The following is a 22,748-nucleotide window of genomic DNA, read 5'->3' as shown; positions in this document are numbered from 1 at the left end:
GCCAAAGGTACCAGGTTTTCTACCAGAAAATAATTTGAGGGTACGTAATAAAACAGGCCCGTAAGAACTTGGGGGATGGGACGGGTGCCCCCCACTTGTGAGCTTTTCTTTATGACATTAATTTTTGCCATTGTAACCAAAATCTGATGTAGAGTTTATACCCGGTCCGTCAGTGACCCCCCCCCCCCCCCCCAAGTCGTTGCTATGGGCCTGTAAAAACTAAATATTTTCAAAGGAGTATATTCGGTGGTTATAGGTTTGAAATGTTTTTTTTTATTGAACATTTTATTTCATGCACTTTTATAAAATTTTAAATAGCAATTATGTTACTATAATCTATCGAAAAAATAAAACATTATATATATATATATATATATATATATATATATATTAACTTCTGAGATTTTTTAGTACATACATGTAAGTTTACCCTCCGCACCCTCTGGCAGAAACCCAGGGTATTAAAATAATTATTTGGTGCAGAGTATTTTTAATATGACATACAGAAAGCATTGAAAAGTACAATTTTATTATGCTTTAATAATCGACATTAGCTTTAAAACTAATTAACCATCATTCTTTCTGGCCACAGTACATATGTTGTTCCTGCCAAAGTGTTAGCATTTTAATTTTAATGACAACATACTGAACTGACTATAAACATTGTTAACCAACGTAATAATTCACGTTTTGAAAGTGTTTTGTTATAAGGTTAAAGCCGCACACCCTAGTTCCATCCAGCGAAAATAAATTATAATTTGGTTAATCTACAAACCTGTAACACACTTAGATCACGTTTTTATCAAATTGAGTGAAAAAGCAGGTTTTATATCGATAAATATCATGGGAATCCCCATGTCCCAATTGCTTGAAATAATTTTGAAAGTTTGTATTCTGATGTCACCGGTAGATGTCGCTCGAAGCACAACAATGCCTACGTCACGACAAATTTCACAGACTTGGGGTGCGTTCTTTTCACCTCTCCTGGACATGTTCCAACTGTTCTGTCCTGGTTGTATCCCCTCTCCAGATATCGTAGGACTTAGCAAAATTATTGGTTTTAAGGGTTTGTAATGTTTTGTATTGAGATACTTACTTGTCTGAACTTTATTGTTACTGAAAATGTTCACGAACTGTGAAGAAAAATCTCACAAATGAACAACAACAAATCGGATGTTGATTGCGCGAACCGTGCACGAGAAAACAAACCGAACCAAAATGATAGCGGTCACGTGGTATACCAACGTCTGTGATATTGAAATGGAAATATCCCGTCTAAAAATAGATTAGACCTTGTCTGCCCAACGGTTTTTTCTCAAACGTGCCCATGTTTTTCAGAAATACGAAAAACGCATTTTGTGGTATTACAAACACCAGGATTACCAGGATTAACAAAAAAACACTTCAGGTGAATGGAAATGTATATGCTAAATAATAAACGGTAAGTAAAGTGCAATTTTATTTGTGAAAAAATGGGTTTAATAGCGAAAAACAACGCCGTAATGGTTAACAATTAGCCGTAACTAGGGTGTGTCCCTTTAACAAACCAATTAAATAAAGAGACGTTAGTATGGAGTCGTTATGGGCTGTCGGTGAAAATTAATTTGGTAATTATAGGTAAATAAATGTGAAGTTTAAATATTCGTATGTGAACAAATTGCAATACCTTTATTTAATGTATATCTTAAGTGTATACTTGTTTTAATTTTCACCTTGTAAATGTACCATACATAACCTGCTGTATTTAGTTGGTGTAAAGCCCGTTCTACGACAATAATGCGTCCATGTTTTAAAACAACTTTCGTTTTTTTGGAAATCGAAACCATGATGTTGGCCGTTTCTTGGGATGCATTGCTGTTACTGTTGCAGTTAAACACTGCGCAGTTAACTATCATATAATTACGTCGACAATATATAATAACACTAATTATCTTGTAAATTAAATTTCCGATAAACCTGGAGACAAAAAAAAAAGAAAAGAAAAGAAAAGACGACTAAAAGGCACAACCAAAGAATCAACACGTGTACCGGTATTGCTTGGTAACTCTCACCGATGACGTTTGGCCTCGCTTTCGTTCAGATCTATGCATAATCCCGCCCACTTCTGTTTTTATCCCAAACCTAAGACGCGCAGCTGACAGGTGCGTCGCAGCAGACAGGCGTTAGAGTAATGCGGTCTTTGACGCTAACTTAATCCATTACACACTACATGTCTTTTGGTGTCCGGTCTCTGTATACTGTAGATAGTGTGGATCTGTGGATTATGTATATGATTGTTACGCTATTTACGTCAATTTAATATCTCTTTTCAAATAGTTTTTTGATATTAATGTATTATACACTACTTTTGTAAATACGAAAAAAACATTACACAGTTGTAAATCTGAAGAAAACTGTTGTAAATCTGAAGAAAACTGTTGTAAATCCGAAAAATCCCATTTGTAAATCTGAAGAAAACAGTTGTAAATCTGAAGAAAACAGTGTGAAGAAAACATTTGTAAATCTGAAGAAAACAGTTGTAAATACGAAAACACCCAGTTGTAAATCTGAAGAAAACAGTTGTAAATCTGAAGAAAACAGTGTGAAGAAAACATTTGTAAATCTGAAGAAAACAGTGTGAAAAAACATTTGTAAATCTGAAGAAAACAGTGTGAAGAAAACATTTGTAAATACGAAAAAACCCCAGTTGTAAATATGAAGAAAACAGTTGTAGATACAAAAAAATCCAGTTGTAAATCTGAAGAAAATAGTTGTAAATACGAAAAAAACCCAGTTGTAAATATGAAGAAAACAGTTGTAAATCTGAAGAAAACATTTGTAAATCTGAAGGAAACAGTGTGAAGAAAACATTTGTAAATCCAGTTGTAAATGTGAATAAAACAGTGTTAAGAAAACAGAAGAAAGTTAGACATGATCTATATGAATAACGTCACCTATTGAAGCATGCAAATAACAACATAAACATTATTAATGATTAACATTAATAATGAGCCAAATATATATACAGTACATTAATATTGATAAAAGAAGTTTGTTTTGTTTAACGACATCACTAGATCACATTGATATATTAATCATCGGCTATTGGCTATTGGATGTCACAAACCTTTGGTAATTTTGACATATAGTCTTAGAGAGGAAACCCAGTACATTTTTTCATTGGTAGTAAGGGGTCTTTTATCTGCACAATCCCACAGACAGGATAGCACATACCACGACCTTTGATATACCAGTCGTGGTGCACTGGCTGGAACGAGAAATAGCCTAAATGGGCCCACCGATGGGGATCGATCACAGACCAACCGTAATATAGATGATGACGTAAATATAAATAATGATTAATATTGATGTATAAATAATGATTAATATTGATGTATAAATAATGATTAATACAGATAAAGACATAACGACTCACCGTACTTGAGGCGATCGCCCAATCACTTTTACTTTACCCCGTTCTTATAAAACTTTTAGAGTCTAGACTCAAGACTCTAAAACTCTATATAGCCAATGTACTCAAGGGTCGGGATTTTGCTCAGTCGGTTGAGCTCTCGCCTGAGATGTTTCCGTCGCTGGATCGAATCACCTCTGTGGATCCATTCAACTGATTGGGATTTTTCTCATTCCAACCAGTGAACCACAACTGGTCAAAGGCCGTGTTATGTGCTTTCCTGTCTGTGGGATGGTGCATATAAAATATCCCTTGCTGCTAATGGAAAAATGTAGCGGGTTTCCTCTCTATGTCTATCAGTAAAAATATATCAGTATATATATATATATATATATATATATATATATATATATATATATATATATATATATATATATATTGGTAGTAAATCTTAAGTCAGAGATGAATTTTACTTGTAGAATGCAGGAAATTGCATTTCGGGACATCTACTTTTGTATATTTTACGGGGAAGCTTACTCCGAACCCCCTAGAAACTTTGCTTTGCGCCCTCGATCTCAGTCAGCCCCTATCCCCACCCCAATGTCTTCTTGCTTCCGCCGTGCCTGGAGTAATAGATCGATTGACCTGTTTGTACTTTTTACTATTTACAGTGTAGTTTTAATTTAGCGTGCTTGAACATTAATGTTAATATGTCACGTTAGGTTTCGTGATACGCCGGTATGTATGAACTAACGAGGCTGGCAAATCTAGGTTAACCATTTCGGTTGCATTGTACTAAATTACTAGTGATGAATAACACTGTTTCTTTCTGCAACTGTTATTGCCATAAACTTAATAAACTTTTATTTAGTGTTCAACTGTTATTCATTTCGATAGAGGTTGTAGCAGGGTTTTTTTTAACGACACCACTAGAGCACATTGATTAATTAATCATCTGCTATTGGATGTCAGACATTTGGTAATTCTGACACGTAGTCATCAGAGAAAAGCTACATCATTTTGCCGAATGCAGAAAGGGACCTTTTATATGCACTTTCCCACAGACAGGAAAGCACATACCACGGCCTTTGACCAGTTGTGGGGGAGAGACGTAGCCCAGTGGTAAAGCGCTCGATTGTTGCGCGGTCGGTTTGGGATTGATCTCCGTCTGTGGGCCCATTGGGCTATTTCTCGCTCCAGCCAGTGCACGGCTGGTACACCAAAGGCCGTGGTATGTGCTATCATGTCTATGGGATGATGCATATAAAACATCCCTTGCTGCTATTCGAAAAGAGTAGCCTATGAAGTGGCAACATCGTGTTTCCTACCTCATTATCTGTATGGTCCTTAACCATATGTCCGACACCATATAACCCTAAATAAAATGTGTCGAGTGCGTCGTTAAATAAAACATTTCCTTCCTTCTTTGACCAATTGTGGTGCACTGGGTGAAATGAGAAAAAATCAGTTAGTTGAATGGATCCACCAAGGTGGTTCGATCCTGCAACGCAAGCACCTCAAGCGAGCACTCAACCGACAGAGTTAGTCCGAAGAACAAATATATTTAATGTGACTGATTTTCTGCAAACCTGAGGGTTGCTAATAAGTTTATTGAATGTCATGTGACACCCCATTTTTTTCACTGTTACATAAGCGTACGGGCTCCCATTTTTGTAGATGTCAGGAGGGGTGGGGGCAGGCTGGCTTTTGCCCGAATGAAACGAAAATGCCCGAATCTGAATACCAACATATCACATTTGATTCATTGATTCCTTTAATTTACAGTGTTCACCATATTTGAATCAGAGACTCCCTCTAAATTATACTGTTTATCATATTTGATTCAATGATTTCCTTTAAAATTAAACTGTCATAATAATGGTGGTGGTTATGAGGATGGTTATGATCATATGATGATGATGATGATGATGGTGGTGGTGGTGGTTGTGCTGATGTTCATAATGGTAGTAGTGTTGGTGGTGGTGATGATGATGATGATGATGATGTTGGTGGTTGTGCTGATGTTCATAATGGTAGTAGTGTTGGTGGTGGTGATGATGATGGTGATGATGATGATGATGTTGGTGGTTGTGCTGATGTTCATAATAGTAGTAGTGTTGGTGGTGGTGATGATGATGATGATGATGATGATGTTGGTGGTTGTGCTGATGTTCATAATGGTAGTAGTGTTGGTGGTGGTGATGATGATGATGATGATGATGATGGTGGTGATTTTGCTGATGGTCATAATGGTAGTAGTGTTGGTGGTGGTGATGATGATGATGATGATGATGATGATGATGTTGGTGGTTGTGGTTGTACTGATGTTCATAATGGTAGTAGTGTTGGTGGTGGTGATGATGATGATGATGATGATGATGGTGGTGATTTTGCTGATGGTCATAATGGTAGTAGTGTTGGTGGTGGTGATGATGATGATGATGATGATGATGGTGGCCATGGTGGTGGATGTGGCGTGTTAATAATGTGGAGGTGGTGATCTATAAACTTTGCCAACAATTGCTATTGTTCAGAAAGTAAATAGTAAACTAGATCTGGCTTGGGGTTTAGCTCAGTCGGTTGAGTGCTCGCTTGAGGTGCTTGCGTCGCAGGATCGAACCACCTCGGTGTATCCAATCAACTGATTGGTTTTGTTTCTCGTTCCAACCATTGCACCACAACTGGTCAAAAGGCGTGGTATGTGCTTTCCTGTCTGTGGAAAAGTGCAAATAAACAATTCCTTACTGAATTAGGAAAAATATAGCGGGTTTCATCTTTAAGACTATATGTCAGAATTACAAATGTATGACATTCAATAACCGATGATAAATTAATCTGATAATCGCGAGAGTCTGTTAATAACGTTTGTCTATGACGGTCGTGTCGAGACGAAACATTGATTTGGAACAGGTGCGTGACGCACATCACACGGACGTTAGCCTTCGTCTCGGTGACATCAATACACAGTCCTCCCATAAAGACGAATCATAAAATCTTTAAATACACATTACCATTTCTGTACTCTGATTTTAGTACACAACATTGTACTTATGGTCCGTTTTTTTTTTTGTCAAAAGGGAACTGATGACTTATGACTGTATATAAAATAATACTAAAATTTGTAAAAAAACAACCCCAAAAAACCCCGTAACATATTGAGTTTTAAACCCATCTAACGTTTTTATCACCAACCCTCTCAAAAAAACCCCAACAACAACAACAACAACAACAACAACAACAAAACAAAACAAAACAAACTAAACTAAAATTGTATGTAAATAAAAAAGGTTTCTTAACAAAATACTATCAAATTGTTAATTTTAATACAGGAGTGAAGGAAGGAATTGTTTTATTTAACGACAAACTCAACACATTTTAGTTACAGTTATATGGTGTCGGACCACACAGATATCGATAGATGAAACCCGCTGTTGCCACTTCATGGGCTACTCTTTTTCGATTAACAGCAAGGATCTTTTATATGCACCATCCCACAGATAGGATAGCACATACCACGGCCTTTTTTTATACCATTCGTCGTGCACTGGCTGGAACGAGAAATAGCCCAATGGGCCCACCGACAGGGATCGATCCCAGACCGACCGCGCATCAAGCGAGCGCTGTACCACTGAACTACGTCCCGACCACAATAATACAGGGGTGAAGACAAAATGCTGGGACAGCCTAGCCCGAGTACTCTGACTGTAAGAGAGCTAGACGGACATTTGGACATAAACACGCTCTCATTTATGTCCAAATGTCCGTCTAGCTCTCTTACAGTCAGAGTACTCGGGCTAGGGACAGCCATGATACAGTTTCACATGCATCAGTTGTTACTAGCACTTGATAATGAATAGGCAGAATTGTGCTGTTCCATCATATCAATAGCCCGTATAGATGTATCAAAAAAGCAGATTTAACGTAGGCAACCTGATGATAATTTGTTAAAAAAACAAACAACAACAACATATTTACATTGATTGTTTTGTTTTTGCTGTTTAAAAAAAAATTGTTATGCGATTTGATACGGTTTTAGAATAATGTTTTTATATGAATTCTTACTTCATTTGTTGTAGAGGTGCATGCCAGTACATCGGTTCCCTCTTATTGCAAACGGATTGTAAAATTGTAAAAGGGTTGGCGAATTATTAAAAAAAATTTTTTTTTTTTTTTTTTAAATTTAAAACAAAATATATATATATATATATATATATATATATATATATATATATATATATATATATATATATATATACTAGTAATAATAATAATAATAATAATAATAATAATAATAATAATAATATATAGATATAGATATAGATATAGATAGATATATTCATATATATCACCCTCGTCCCCATGGGGTCGAGGAAATCCAAACAGAAGATCTTTTGACACAAAGCATTGTTCTTCAGTAGCTGAAGTCGGCATAACAAAACATATTTAATTTAATTTCAGTTTATTTTTATTTACTTTTCCGGACATTCCCACTAACGATATCTTAGCACGGGTTGTAGTACAAACTGACACCGCCCACACAAAAATAAGGTCAGGTCAGGTCATAGGGTTTAACGTGAACATTCGGAGAAAACTGTTTTAGCGCACGCCTGTCATGGGCACAGGTGCCAGCCTTGGCCGGCTCCTCGTCCAGGACAGGAAAGGGTTGGGGTGGGTGGGAGAAGGGACCGTCTGCACTGACAGGTGCAACAGAGCTCCAGCAGCCCGACCGGAATCGATAACAAGTGGGCGAAAAAACATAAGAAAAAAGGCCCTTTTTTATAGTTGCAAAATACCTTTGCCCTCCAATTTAAAATACGAGATGCGATGTCAAAAAATAAGTAATAATAATAATAAATAACTTTAATAATAACACGATATTTAGTATTATAAAATATATTATTTGAATAAGATCTATTTTGTTTTGGTGCATAGATATTCTAAGCGACAACGTTATAGGCGACAAGGCAATCAATACGCATGGATCTGCCGCTCTGTAAAATGTCAGTTTTGAAATAAAACGATTCATTTTTATTTATTTTTCATATTATGTAGATTAAATGAAATAACCGATGACTGTTTTAATTTTATAGAAGCGGGACGTAGCCCAGTGGTGAAGCGGTCGCTTGATGCGCGGTCGGTTTAGGATCGATCCTCGTCCGTGGTCCCATTGGGCTATTTCTCGTTCCAGCCAGTGCTCCGCAACTGGTGTAGCAAAGGCCGTGGTATGTATTATCCTGTCTGTAGGATGGTGCATATAAAAGATCCCTTGCTGCTAATCGAAAAGAGTAGCCCATGAAGTGGCGACAGCGGGTTTCCTCTCTCATTATCTGTGTGGTCCTTAACCATATGTCCGACGCCATATAACCTTAAATAAAATGTGTTGAGTGCGTCGTTAAATAAAACATTTCCTTCCTTATCTCATTTTATATTATTTGTCAAAAATGTATCTTACAGAATTAGAAATTTTATATGTAAATATAGATGTTCAGCACACACACACACACACACACACACACACACACACACACTACACTAACACACTAACACACACACACACTCCCCCCACACACAGACACACACACACACAGACACACACAGACACACACTACACACACACACACACTCCCCCCCACACAGACACACACACACACGTATACACACACACCACACACACACACGCACACACACGTATACATACACACACACACATACACACACGTATACACACACACTACACACACACACACACGTATACATACACACCGCACACACGTATACACACACGTATACATACACACACACACACACACGTATACACACACACCACACACACACGCACACACACGTATACACACGTATACATACACACACACGTATACACACACACGTATACACACACACCACACACACACACGCACACACACGTATACACACACGTATACATACACACACACACACACACACACACACACACACACACACACACACGTACGTATACACTGATATATATAAACTGGTCGTTACAAATACAACATGACCAGACAATCTGTGGTCTTTGTAGCGGTAACCTGATTCAAGATTGATTTCACAAACAAATACAACGTGACCAAAGAATCTCTAGTCTTTGTAACGGCAACCTAATTCAAGATTGATTTCACAAACAAATACAACGTGACCAGACAATCTGTAGTCTTTGTAATAGTAACCTGATTGAAGAGGGATTTCACGTTGTTTTGTATTGTCCATACTACACTGATTTGCGGGTTAAATATATCAAAGCGTATTATTGAAAAGAAAGAAATGTTTTATTTAACGACGCACTCAACACATTTTATTTACGGTTATATGGCGTCAGACATATGGTCAAGGACCACACAGATTTTGAGAGGAAACCAGCTGTCGCCACTACATGGGCTACTCTTTCCGATTAGCAGCAAGGGATCTTTTATATGCACCATCCTACAGACATATTGAGAGCGTCGCGGCATTCGCCATTATATTTTTCGCAGGACAAAGCCGATAATTTAGGGGGAGGACGAGGGGTGGGAGGGAGGGAGAGCTGTCGCCATACATACTATTCCTACAACAAAGCATCTTTTAAATGCGTTTTCCCCCCACACATACCACGGCCTTTTGATATACCAGTCGTGGGGTACTTTTTTTGGATGAGGAAAACATCATCTCGCAGCTAAATGAATGTCAATGGGTTATACATATACAGTAAACCCCCTCTAAACTGGACACCTTTGGTAATAAAAATGTCCGGTTAATAGAGGCATCTGGTTTAGAGAGGTTAAGTTCTGTACTGGTTTTTAAAAAGGGACTCTTCAAAACCTTCCGGTTTTGAGGGAATTCCGGTTTACACAGGGTCCGGTCTTGAGAGGTTTCACTGTATACAATGAGTTGTACTGTATATTGCGTCTATTTTATGAATCGCACATGTTTTGACACGTAGTAGGCCTAGCACGTTCGAATAATCAACACGTGTATTTTCGCCGAATGTCGAGTTTTCTATACACGTCATTTATCATTATTAGTTTTCGTAACTTGATTAATATATCGTGTTTCTTGTAACTTTGCGTTACTAATGACCTGGGACAAACGCGGTTTTTACCTCGTGCTGTTACGTTTACAGTAATTACTGGTTGTTACTAAAAATGGTATACAAGCACGTTAAACTATTTATGTTTAACAACGCTACTATGGCACACTGATTAATTAACCAATCGGCTACTCGATGTCAAATATTTAGTAATTCTAACACGTTGTTTTCGTAGAAAACCCGCTATATTTAGCCAATAGCAGCAAGCGATCTTCTTATATGCACTTTCCCACAGGCAGGACAGTACATACCACGGCTCTAATCTAACTATCTGGGCTGTCTATCCAGGACTGTTGATGGGTGGGGTTTTTGTTTGTTTGTTTGTTTTTGTTGTTTTTTTGTAAGTGGTTAGCGGTCCCACGCCTACTCGTTGAACTTTTAAAACGCACCCTGGTCGGGAGCCTGTACCGGGATGCGAAACCAGTACCTACCAGAGCTATATAGCGTAACCACTACACCACCGGGGGCGAGACGTAGCTCAGTAGTAAAGCGCTTGCTTGATGCACAATCTGACTAGAATCGATCCCCGTCGGTGAGCCCACTGAGCTGTTTCTCGTTCCAGCCAGTGCACTACGACTGGCATATCAAAGGTCGTGGTATGTGATATCCTGTCCATCGGTTGATCCATATAAAATATACCTTGCTACTAATGGAAACATGTAGCGGGTTTCCTCTCTAAAACTATATGTCAGATTTACAAATGTTTGACATCCAATAGCCGATTATTAATAAATCAATGTGCTCTAGTGATGTCGTAAAACAAAACAAACTAACTTTTAACTCCGCCGGTCGAACGGCGACCAGTATACAGTTATAGAAAACCCTTCCAAAACCAGGCCCTCTGTAAAACGGAATTCCCCCCAAAACCGGACCTTTTTTGCGCCCTATCTATATATATATATATATATATATATATATATATATAACTATATAATATATATATATACTTTATGGGCAATAGTCGGTTTTATATGCTGCTATATATATATGTATACACACATGTATATGGAAAACTAAAATAAGCAGGTTTGACCTTCAGTTTCTCCACAATCTACTTTCAGATGGGCAATAAAGTCGGTTTTATATGCTGCTAAATCGGGACCCTGGGACACATTATGAGTATAAAAGCAATAAGCCTTAGAAAGACTGGTGTATAATCCAGACTGCGCTCTTCTAGATGACTGAAGCATATCCGTGTGATCAGGTAGACAATATGAACTGTTTCCAGTTAATGATTCCAATTACATCCGTACTGAAGGATATCTCTTAAGCTTATTCTTCAAGGACAAGCTTTCGGTTTCCATGACGAGAGAAAACAATAATTATTATCGTGTAGAAGAGAAAATGTGACATCATTTTCTTCAAGGCCTACTCGTTAGAAAGCTGGCTGTGCTAGCTTTTCAAAAATTTAAAAGTTTAAGTTTATTTTGCTGAAAAAAAAAAGAGTTCGTATTGTTTAACGACACCACTAGAGCATATTGATTTACTAATCATCGGCTGTTGGATGACAAACATTTTGGATTTCTGACATATAGTCTTGGAGAGAAAATTTGTCCATTTGTAGCAAGAGATCATTTATATGCACCATCCCACAGACAGGATAGCACATAGTTCTAGCTTCGATATACCAGCGCACTGTTTTGAACAAGAAACAGCTCAATGGGCCCACCGACGGGGATCGATCCTAGACCGAACGCACATCAAACGAGCGCTTTACCACTGGACTACGTCCCGGCCCCAGTCTTTGAGGAAACCCACTACAGTTTTTCATTAGTTTATATGCATCATCCTACAGACAGGACAGCACATACCACGGCCTTCAATATATCAGCTCACTGGCTTAGAAAAGAAATAGTCCAATGGAGCCCACCGACGGGAGTGGAACCTAGACTGATCGCGCATCAAGCGAGCGCTTTACCACTGGGCTACGTCCCACCCTTGCTAGCTTTTCGGCGACAACTGAACAAGAATATTTGCTATATAAAATAGAGAACGATGGAAGCAATCTAATTAAAATTAGCTCCACTGATTAATTAATTAGCTCTACTGGTGGACCAGTAGAGCTAATTTTAATCAGATTGCGAAGGAAGTTGTCATCTTTTTGTCATTTTGGCGTGAAGCGCATCTTCCACGCTGCTTGTGATTAAAGAATCTCCAACTATACGAACTATAACTTAAGTTCCAAGCTAATGAATATAATCAATTTAAAGGTTCAATACGAGATTTCTTTCTTGGTACAGTACAGTTCAACCGTCTAGAGTCTGAGTTTATGTCGCAATGACTTACAATAGTCATCAATAACATCGAGGACAATTCAGCATCGTCCGAGGGAAAAAAACAACTTTATAATTTATTTATATAAAAACAAATATAGAATAATATATAGAGTATTCATCACTTGTGTTTTTGACATGGAAAATATCAGCCGAGCGTATGTTAATCGATATTTGTCGAAACTCTGCCGAGACAACTACCGATTAACTAGACGAGGTTAATATTTTACAATTCTATTTATCCTAAAAAAAATTACTTCTAAAAGAACATTTCCATTCGATTTTTAGCAATTTAGTACTAAAGTCACCTCCGTCAGTAATATGACGCCATCACGATTATTACACAGGTTAATTATAACACGGGTCTTTGACATGGATATCATGGGTAAGTTATAGGATAAATTAGGTTGCCACGTTTTGATATCGTGGTTATTTTGAGAGGTTTACATAACGGTGTAACAGGCGAGCGTCACCTGATATACACATACATATACATAACCATATCTCTGACGCCATATAACCGTAAATACAATGTGTCGAGTGCGTCGTTAAATAAAACATTTATTATATGTGTTTACCATATTTAATACGAAGAACTAGGTTCTATATCTTTATTGTTAAAAGGAATGACATGATTATTTGAACCACCCTGTTCTATCTGCACATACGGTGTTGACGGAACACGAAACTTGTTCAGTTGGGGCACCAATATCAACCAAATCGAAATCTGTTTCACAGGTGTGTCTACCTTATGAGTAGAACACTATCTATATGCAATGTATCAGGAAAAAAGGCTTCAAATGACTAAAAAGATAGTACAAGTGAAACAGTAGGTAAAAAGATAGCATTGGTTGGTTAAATATACAGATGTAACCCTAAACCAGAAACAGTGGTATGAAAACAAATTCCGGTTCACTGAACCATTTCAGAGTATGGGACAAAGATATGGGAGTAAGTTCAATATCCTACAGGCACGTAGATACTGGGAGGGGGTGGGGTGTGTGGCTGAGATTGAGGGTGCAAAGCAAAGTTTATAGAGAGTTCAGGGGTATGCTCCCCCATAACAATTTTAAAATTAAATGTCCTGAAATGCAATGTCCTGCATTTTACAAGTACAATTCATCTCTGCCTTAAGATTTACTACCAATAATATTTTTGATTCAGAATTATTGGGGGTGGGGGGTGGGGGTGGAACTACCTCTGCCGTGCCTGATGCTAGTCTGAGGAATGTTACGAAATGCAAATTCAATGACTGACCAGTAACTCATACATGTACGATATATGAACAAAGAGAGAGGTTGAAGTAAGGCCGACTGAAAATAACGAAGACGTCTACTTGAATAACTGCCATAATAAAATGCAACAGGTCACCTTCTAGCACATTCCGTTCCTTTTACTGGTATTCGAATAAACTACGTGAAAAAAAGAAGAAAGTATTAAAAAGACGCAGCAAGAAATGGACAAAGTATTTTATAATTAGAGAAATTAATTTTACGACTGAATACAATTTGAAGATTCACTAAGAACCCAATCAGTGGATTCATATTCATAAAGAAGTCTTCTTTACTGTCTGAATTCACATTATGTCACAGTTGTAGATGTGGCTGGTTCCAATGTCATGATCATTCTAACAGTAGGCCTACAGCAGATTCATGTCTGAACTCAACTGATCAGTTTTAGTCAATCATACACCACCTTGGCTTCAATGCATGACCTCTTCTCGTTGTCCAATTCTTGCTATTACTTCTCTATCAATATTTGTGTATTTGTTTCCTACACATGGTGCATATAAAAGACCCATTGCTGCTGATCGAAAAGAGTAGCCCATGAAGTGGCGACAGCGTGTTTCCTCTCTCAATATCTGTGTGGTCCTTAACCATATGTCCGACGCCATATAACCGTAAATAAAATGTGTTCAGTGCGTCGTTAAATAAAATATTTCCTTCCTTCTTCTCGTTGTTGAATTCTTGCTATTACTTCTCTATCAATGTTTGTTTGTGTATTTGTTTCCTACACAAGCTCTCAGGCACGGTAGGTAGACATATTTCTGTGACTTTGTCTTTAAAGGAACATTCCTGAGTTTGCTGCAATGTTAAGATGTTATCGACTAACATAGCCTTTTTAACGATTGTAATTAAATATCAAATATATTTTCCTGCATAAAATATTAGTGGTTGTATATTAAACATGTTTCTGGTCGTTCGTTTTATTTCCTAAAATATATTTTTTCGTATATACGAAATTATTTGAAGACGAAATCCAGTGTGGGCTTCTTACAAATATTAAGACAAACAGAAACACATTGAATATACAGACACTGATATTCTAAACAAGAAAATATATTAAATATGTAAGTTTACTGGTAGAAATATTTTATTAATCGGAAACATCTTACAATGCAGAAAACTCAGGAATGTCCCTTTAAACTATTCTCATGCTTATTCATTTTCGAAATATTTAAATATTTAATAGTCAACCAGTATTTGTTTAACCACTGCTCTTTCTGCCTTGTGGGTATACATTTAATATCCATTCAAATTTAAAGTTCCTTAGCAAAAATTTCACATGCTTGAATACCTTTTTGGGTGGGGTGTGTGGGGTCTGGTGCATTGCATACAGAAAGCATGCTGCTGATGAGGTAACCTCCAGTTTTCATGTTTGATTGATATTTGTAAACCAGTTGGTCCTCGGGGATTCTCATAAGATTCAGTGATCCCTTTTCACCAGCATGTTTTTGTATTGGATGTTGTGAACCAGTTACAAAATGTGCGGTCGAACGGCTGAAAACCAAATCCGGTGAAATATCCCTCCAAAGCACACACATTGAGATATTACAGGGGATATAAAGTTTGTTTTGTTTAACGACATCACTAGAGCACATTGATTTATTAATCATATGCTATTAGATGTCAAACATTTGGTAATTTAGACATATATATAGTCTTAGAGAAGAAACCCGCAACATTTTTCCATTAGTAGCAAGGGATCTTTTATATGCACTATCTCACAGACAGAATAACACATACCACGGCATTTGATATACCAGTCGTGGTGCACTGGCTTGAGCAAGAGAAATAGCCCAATGGGCCCACCGGCGAGAATCGATCCCAAACCGACTGCTTATCAAGCGAGCGCTTTACCACTGGACTACGTCCCGCCCCTTACACGGGATATATGCTTAAAGCCGCACGCCCTAGTTCCATCCAGCGAAAATAAATTATAATTTGGTTAATCTACAAACCTGTAACACACTTAGATCACGTTTTTATCAAATGGAGTGAAAAAGCAGGTTTTATATCGATAAATACTATGGGAATCCCCATGTCCCAATTGCTTGAAATAATTTTGAAAGTTAGTATTCTGATGTCACCGGTAGATGTCGCTCGAAGCACAACAATGCCTACGTCACAACAAATTTCACAGAGTGCGCACAGACTTGGGGTGCGTTCCTTTCACCTCTCCTGGACATGTTCCAACTGTTCTGTCCTGGTTGTATCCCCTCTCCAGATATCGTAAGACTTAGCAAAATTATTGGTTTTAAGGGTTTGTAACGTTTTGTATTGAGATACTTACTTGTCTGAACTTTATTGTTACTGAAAATGTTCACGAACTGTGAAGAAAAATCTCACAAATGAACAACAAGCAAACGACAACAAATCGGATGTTGATTGCGCGAACCGTGCACGAGAAAACAAACCGAACCAAAATGATAACGGTCACGTGGTATACCAACGTCTGTGACATTGAAATGGGAATATCCCCTCTAAAAATAGATTAGACCTTGTCTGCTCAACGGTTTTTTCTCAGAGGCCCGTGGCATTTTATGAAATACGAAAAATGCATTTTGTGGTATTACAAACACCAGGATTACCAGGATTACCAAAAAACACTTCAGGTGAATGGAAATGTATATTCTAAATAATAAAGGGTAAATAAAGTGCAATTTTATTTGTGAAAAAAATGGGTTTAATTGCCAAAAACAACGGCGTAATGGTTAACAACTAGGGCGTGTCCCTTTAACTACTGAAAAAGAAATCATGATAAATATCGAAATTTGGCAGCCATTTTGAATAAATTCCACCTCCGGTATATAAAACGTGGCCGTAGACAAAAAATTCCACCGGATTCGTGTTCAGTGATCAAAATGGCCATTAAAAAATTATAGCCACAAAATTTCGACCTCGATTTGCCCAAGCGTATTATTTGTGTGAAAGGATGTTTGAAAAATGAGCAAACGACCGACCTAAAAATTAGCAAACAACCACCATGGGCAAAATCCATTTTCTACTAACCTCATAATATTTTCGTGCGCAGAATTCATTTCCTAGTGACCCCATAACACATAGCAACGCTAAAGCTATTAGGCCAGCAACGAAGACGTTGATCAGGCGGTGACGTAGTAACGCTTGGAATTGTCAGATAGGGGTTATCGGGTCACAGGTAGTATGGTTACACGATAAATATATGTTATCAAACTACATACTAGTTAAAACAAAAGGACGTTTATATATGATTTGAGTGTTGTTGTTTGCATGGGCGTCATTTGGTGGGGGACAGGGGGGACATGTCCCCCCACTTTTAGCACGGGGGGGGGGCAGAATATCTGATGTCCCCCCCACTTTACTCTAAATAATGTTCTCAGACAGCCACAATGACCTTCATTTTTAAAAATTTCGGGGGGGGGGGGGCATGCCCCAGACCCCCCTAGAGTCGCTTCACGCCTAGGGCGCTCGCGATTAGTCGCACGAAATATTGTTAGAACCCAATTGTCCCCCCACTTTTTCCTTGCAAATGACGCCCATGGTTGTTTGTTTGTTGTTGTTTTTTCTTCTTTTTTTTGGGGGGGGGGGGGGGGGGGGCGGGGTTAGTTCTTAATTTCGTTTGGGGGTTGGGGTTTGTAATTATTGGGAATTTTTATTTATTTATTTATTATTATAATTATTATTATTTTATTTTTTTAAGAATTCCAAATGCCAGTAGCGGGTTTTCGCTCTTCCTCACGTCCGCTGTCCACAAATAGCCATAGTGTATTTAAAATGCTGAGGTGTCATTTAATAAATATTCCTTTCCTTTTCTCAAAATTATATTGAAAAAGATGGCTTATTTTTTATAATAATAATTCTATTATCGTTTTATCGACATCAAATACCACCTAAAAAGTCCGTGTTTTCTAAATGATGTCGGTTTCATTGTGTTGTTGCCTGACCTAGGTTAGATATAGGTTTTTCGGGTAATTAACAGTTTCCGTCGTAGTTGGCCGTGCTTTTAACTTTGCTAATGTACAATATTGTTAACTACGATGCATTATTCGTGTTTTAGGTTAAAGAAAAGAAACATCATAAATGTATTCTTCTGATGTTTCAAAACAATCCGACCATAATGACGTCATTGCCATTTATCTATTAATGCTATTAAATTTCGATTCTGTCGGATCGTGATTCCTGGTTTTTGATTTCAAGTAATCAAAAGCAACTATTAAATAGCATTCATTGGCTTAAAGGGGCGGGTCATAGACCAGTGGTAAAGCGGCACTGGAAGATTGACCACCCCACTCTAAGAAGAAATAGGAAGCGGGTCGGCTCCTACTACTCTTTTCTAGACTTTACTTTGTGATATATTGATACCATCTCGTATCCTCCGGAGTTGGGCCCATCCGCACCACTATACCAACCCATGACGACTGGACTATATCCTAGTCTGATACTCTCTCTCGTTCAGACGGATCCGGCACTTCTTTTTATTTTTGGCTTGTAACTTTTTTTTTCTTTTTTTAAAAAATTCTATTAATCTTTTTATTAATTGCTATTTTCAAAATTCTGCCTATTTTCAACTCTACTCTCACCCCCCCCCCCCCCCCCCCACCACACACACCCCATCCAGAGTCAGGCCATCGATCTAATCGGAGGTCGGACTCTGGATGGGCGTGTTCGAAACCCTAGTGGTATATGAGCACGTTAAAGTAATTATCTATCTATCTAAAGAAAAAAAGAGAAAAAAAGAAACATCTTAAATGTATTCTACTGATGTTCCTGAACAATCCGAACGTGATGACGTCATTACCATTCAGCTATTTAATGTAATTAAATTTCGATTCTGTCGGATCGTGATTGCTGGCTTTTGATTTCAAGTAATCAGAACCAACTATTAAATGGTATTCATTGTTTTAAAGGGGCGGGACGTAGCCCAGTGGTAAAGCGTTCAATTGATGCGCGGTCTATTTGGGATCGATTCCCGTCGGTGGGCCCACTGGGCTATTTCTCGTTCCAGCTAGTGCACCACGACTGGTATATCAAAGGCCGTGGTATGTGCTGTCCTGTCTGTGGGATGGTGCATATAAAAGATTGCTTGCTACTAATGGACAAATTGTAGCGGGTTTCCTCTGTGACAGTCAAAATGACCAAATGTTTGACATCCACAAGCCGATGGTTATTAAATCAATCTGCTCTAGTGGTTTCGTTAAACAAAACAAACTTTAACTTGCATTGGCTAGACACGTGAGTGCTGCGGTATCGCAGTACATACAATCATTATTTTGATCATGAATCTTAATTATATATATGCTTCGGAAGCAAGATGACAGTGCCCACAAACTCTCATGATTATTCAACACCCATATTCCTATGGTAGAAAGGGGAATTAATATATAGCTGCCTCGTCTCCTAGATGCTGGTATCTTCTGATGACTATGAAATAACCATTATCAAAGCTTATTAACAACGCCCCTTACATACTACTGTTTAAGGAAATGAGATTTGTCTACTTTCGTTGCCATTTTCAATTTTCTTTATCATTTTGACAAATGGGAGTGGTTCATCCTGTGACCCATATAGCAGCCACGTTTGGCCAGTGACCAATAGAAAACCTCTGTTTCACATATTTCTGTTTATTGATTGGGTATTTTCAATGATCTTGTTAATAACGTCCTCATGCGCAGTCAGTGCATCACGAAAACCAATAATATGTTCTTGTTAGTCAGATGTCAGAAGCTGTAACTTGTGTACTGTCGTATTCTACCCAACGAGCTGGGATCAAAAACACAGATGAGCAGTTTCATACGACATTGATTTTAGAGGATTTTATTTGACGTTATTGTTCGTGAAGGAACTTTTAATACTATAATTGTTCTTGAAGAAGTGAAACACGATCTCAAGGCAGGCAGTAATTTAGAATCAATTTAATCTTGCTTTTGTAAAAAAAAAAAAATGTTTTGTAATAATAACATAAATAGACCATCGAAATGTTTATGATGTGTGTACGGAGAAGTCGGCGACAATTTCAAGGTATTCATCTAACGATTGTTAATATTGCTGACATTTAATTGCGGGGAAAAAAAAGGAATAAATAAATATGGATTCGCAAAGAAATTTGAATTTCGCTTAACGTGGGTGCTGTATTAACGCCTGATATAAAGTCTGATTACTTAGTATATTGCAACAGACAAAACTTGTGTTTTAATTACGCCTTGGTATAATTGCAGAAAAGATGGACGTCGTGTGCATATTACAATATATACACGTGGTTTGATACAAATAGAAATCGTGAAACATTTCGCGTTACAACAGTCAAGTTTGTACTGAATTCATATCAATACGCTGATTACGGACTTCAAATATTACAACAGATACTTTTACTTACGCCTTGATATATATACATGGAAGATGGACTTCAGACGTGTAGTTCAACAGATACATATGAGCTATATTAACGCGTTGATACCAATACTGTCAGGAGGAACACAGCATATTACAATAAACAACTTTGTATTGTATTGATGCAACTTCGTTGATTGCGGATTTGTTACAGTATTTATGCCTTCATATATATACAAGGAAGACGGACTTCAACATATGTATTGTATGTATTTATTTACTCTGATAAAAACGCAGTGTTAACGGGTTGATCTAAATACAGTGTGTAAAGATTCATGCATTACAACACATAAATGTGTACTGAAGTAACGCCTTGATCTGAATACAGTGTAAGGATTCGTGCATTACAACAGATAAATGTGTACTGAATTAACGCCTTGTTCTAAATACAGTGCGTACGAATCCATGCATTACAACAGATACATTTGTACTGTACTAACGGGTTGATGTAAATGTTGTGATTACAGACATTCTATATTACAACACACACGTCTGTTTCCTATGATATACATGATGAGAGAAGAGACTTCTTTTATTAAAACCCAACTAAGAAAATCACAAAATGCAGATCTGCTATTGTCACGAGTAGTTCAAAACCAACGTCGTCTTTCATAAACCATTAATCTCGTCGTCGTCGTCGTCTTAGTAGTTGTTGTGACCCGCACATTTCACTGCTGTCGACATGAACTCGACGACGTCGTCTCTACCTGTCAGCCCACAGGTCACGGACTATCTGGAATACAAGGCGGCCAGGGTGCTGTGGCGGGTGTTTTCGCCCACTCTGATCGTCACCGGGACGCTGGGCAACGTCATGTCGATCGTTGTGCTCACCCGCAAGTCGATGCGGCAGTCGACGGTGTCGCTGTACCTCGTCGTGCTGGCCGTCGTCGACATCCTCGTGCTGTACACCGGGCTTCTGCGACAGTGGCTGCGCGTTCTCCAAGGCACGGACCTGCGCCACCTCCACCCGCTGCTGTGCAAGGTGCACGTGTGGATGGTCTACTTCTCCCTCGACTTCTCCAGCTGGCTGCTCGTGGCCGTCACGCTCGAGCGGTTCGTGTCCGTCTGGTTCCCGCACAGCGTCAAGCGCATGTGCACCAGGACGACCGCCGGCGTCATCATTGCCGGAATAGCGACCTTTCTCCTGGCCGTCAACTCGCACTTTCTGTACGGCCTCGGCGACGTCGTACATCGGTCCGGGAACTCGACCAGCATACAGCACTGTGCCTCGCTCTGGTCCGGATATAAGACGTTCGCCAACACCATCTGGCCGTGGATCGACCTCTGCCTGTTCTGTCTGCTTCCGTTTCTCTTTCTCATAACCGGAAACATCGCCATCATTGTGAAAGTTTGCATCAGCAACCGGAAGAGGAGGCGCCACGACGCCAACATAGGTCTGTCGAACACCCAGAACATCAAGGTGCGCTCGTCCAAGACGTCGTCGATGACGGTGATGCTGTTGACGACCAACGCCGTGTTTCTCGTATGCACGTCGCCCATATCTGTATTCTTGATCGGCGAGGTGTACTGGTTCGACTACGCGACACTCCAGCCGCAAGGAGAAGCCGTGCATGTACTCACCTGGGCGACCGTCAATGTCTTCATGTACACCAACAACTCCATCAACTTTCTCCTGTACTGCATCAGCGGCAGTCGATTCCGCGAGGCACTCAGGGGTCTGTTTAGTCGAAGGCGAAGAATTCACCCCACGGCGTCATTCACCAGGAACGACAACTCCATGTTGCAACCAACCGCAAGTCAACAGGTGCCAGAGAGACAGGAAGCGGAAGTGACAAAAATGCAGGTGAATTTGGCAGTGGTGGGTCAGGACCCAAGAACGAACATATCTGATATATAGACCTGCCTACCATTCTGTTACTCTTGAACTTCTTTTGAGAATTATGGTTACTTTATTACTGTTGTTATTGTTGTTACAAGCATCATGGCCATCGCTTTTTATTTATGACCATCACTTTAACAATGACAATCACTGTAGTTTTTAATACACCTTTTCTTTGCGATTTTATTGATATTTGTATTTATTTTTATTCTGTCATTAGTTTATTGGAGATGGGTGATTTTTTTTAATTTAATTTTTTTTTTTTTTGATGGTTGGGGAAAGGGTGGTAAGAGTTTTAGTTATGATCTCGTTATTGCTTTAATTTTTTCATTTTTTAAATTGTACTGCAACAGTTTTTAAGATTTCAGGTTGCTCAAAATAATTTTAATTAATCAATTCATTTTGTAATTTATTGTGATTTGCATTGTTTCTGGAGACTTTATTTATAACGAACGCATTATACGGTATTTTGACATGCAGTATTAGAAGTTGA

At 38.5% G+C, this 22,748-nt stretch overlaps 1 protein-coding gene across 1 annotated transcript; it reads left to right on the top strand.

The window, feature by feature from the left end:
• The first annotated feature begins 21,097 nt into the window (after positions 1–21,097).
• On the top strand, positions 21,098–22,352 carry LOC121387249 (FMRFamide receptor-like). Its single transcript, XM_041518277.1, has one exon. The coding sequence runs from the start codon at positions 21,098–21,100 to the stop codon at positions 22,271–22,273; it is 1,176 nt and encodes a 391-aa protein (XP_041374211.1). The 3' UTR covers positions 22,274–22,352.
• The last annotated feature ends 396 nt before the right edge of the window (positions 22,353–22,748 follow it).

This window comes from Gigantopelta aegis, chromosome 2, assembly GCF_016097555.1.
Source record: "Gigantopelta aegis isolate Gae_Host chromosome 2, Gae_host_genome, whole genome shotgun sequence".
NCBI classification, from domain to species: Eukaryota; Metazoa; Mollusca; class Gastropoda; order Neomphalida; family Peltospiridae; genus Gigantopelta; species Gigantopelta aegis.
The sequence above is the reverse complement of the archived record's forward strand: the minus strand, read 5'-3'. Positions and strand labels throughout refer to the sequence as shown.

Excerpts from the sequence above, each read along its gene's own strand:
- LOC121387249 (XM_041518277.1), top strand. The coding sequence starts at position 21,098 with ATGAACTCGACGACGTCGTCTCTACCTGTCAGCCCACAGGTCACGGAC.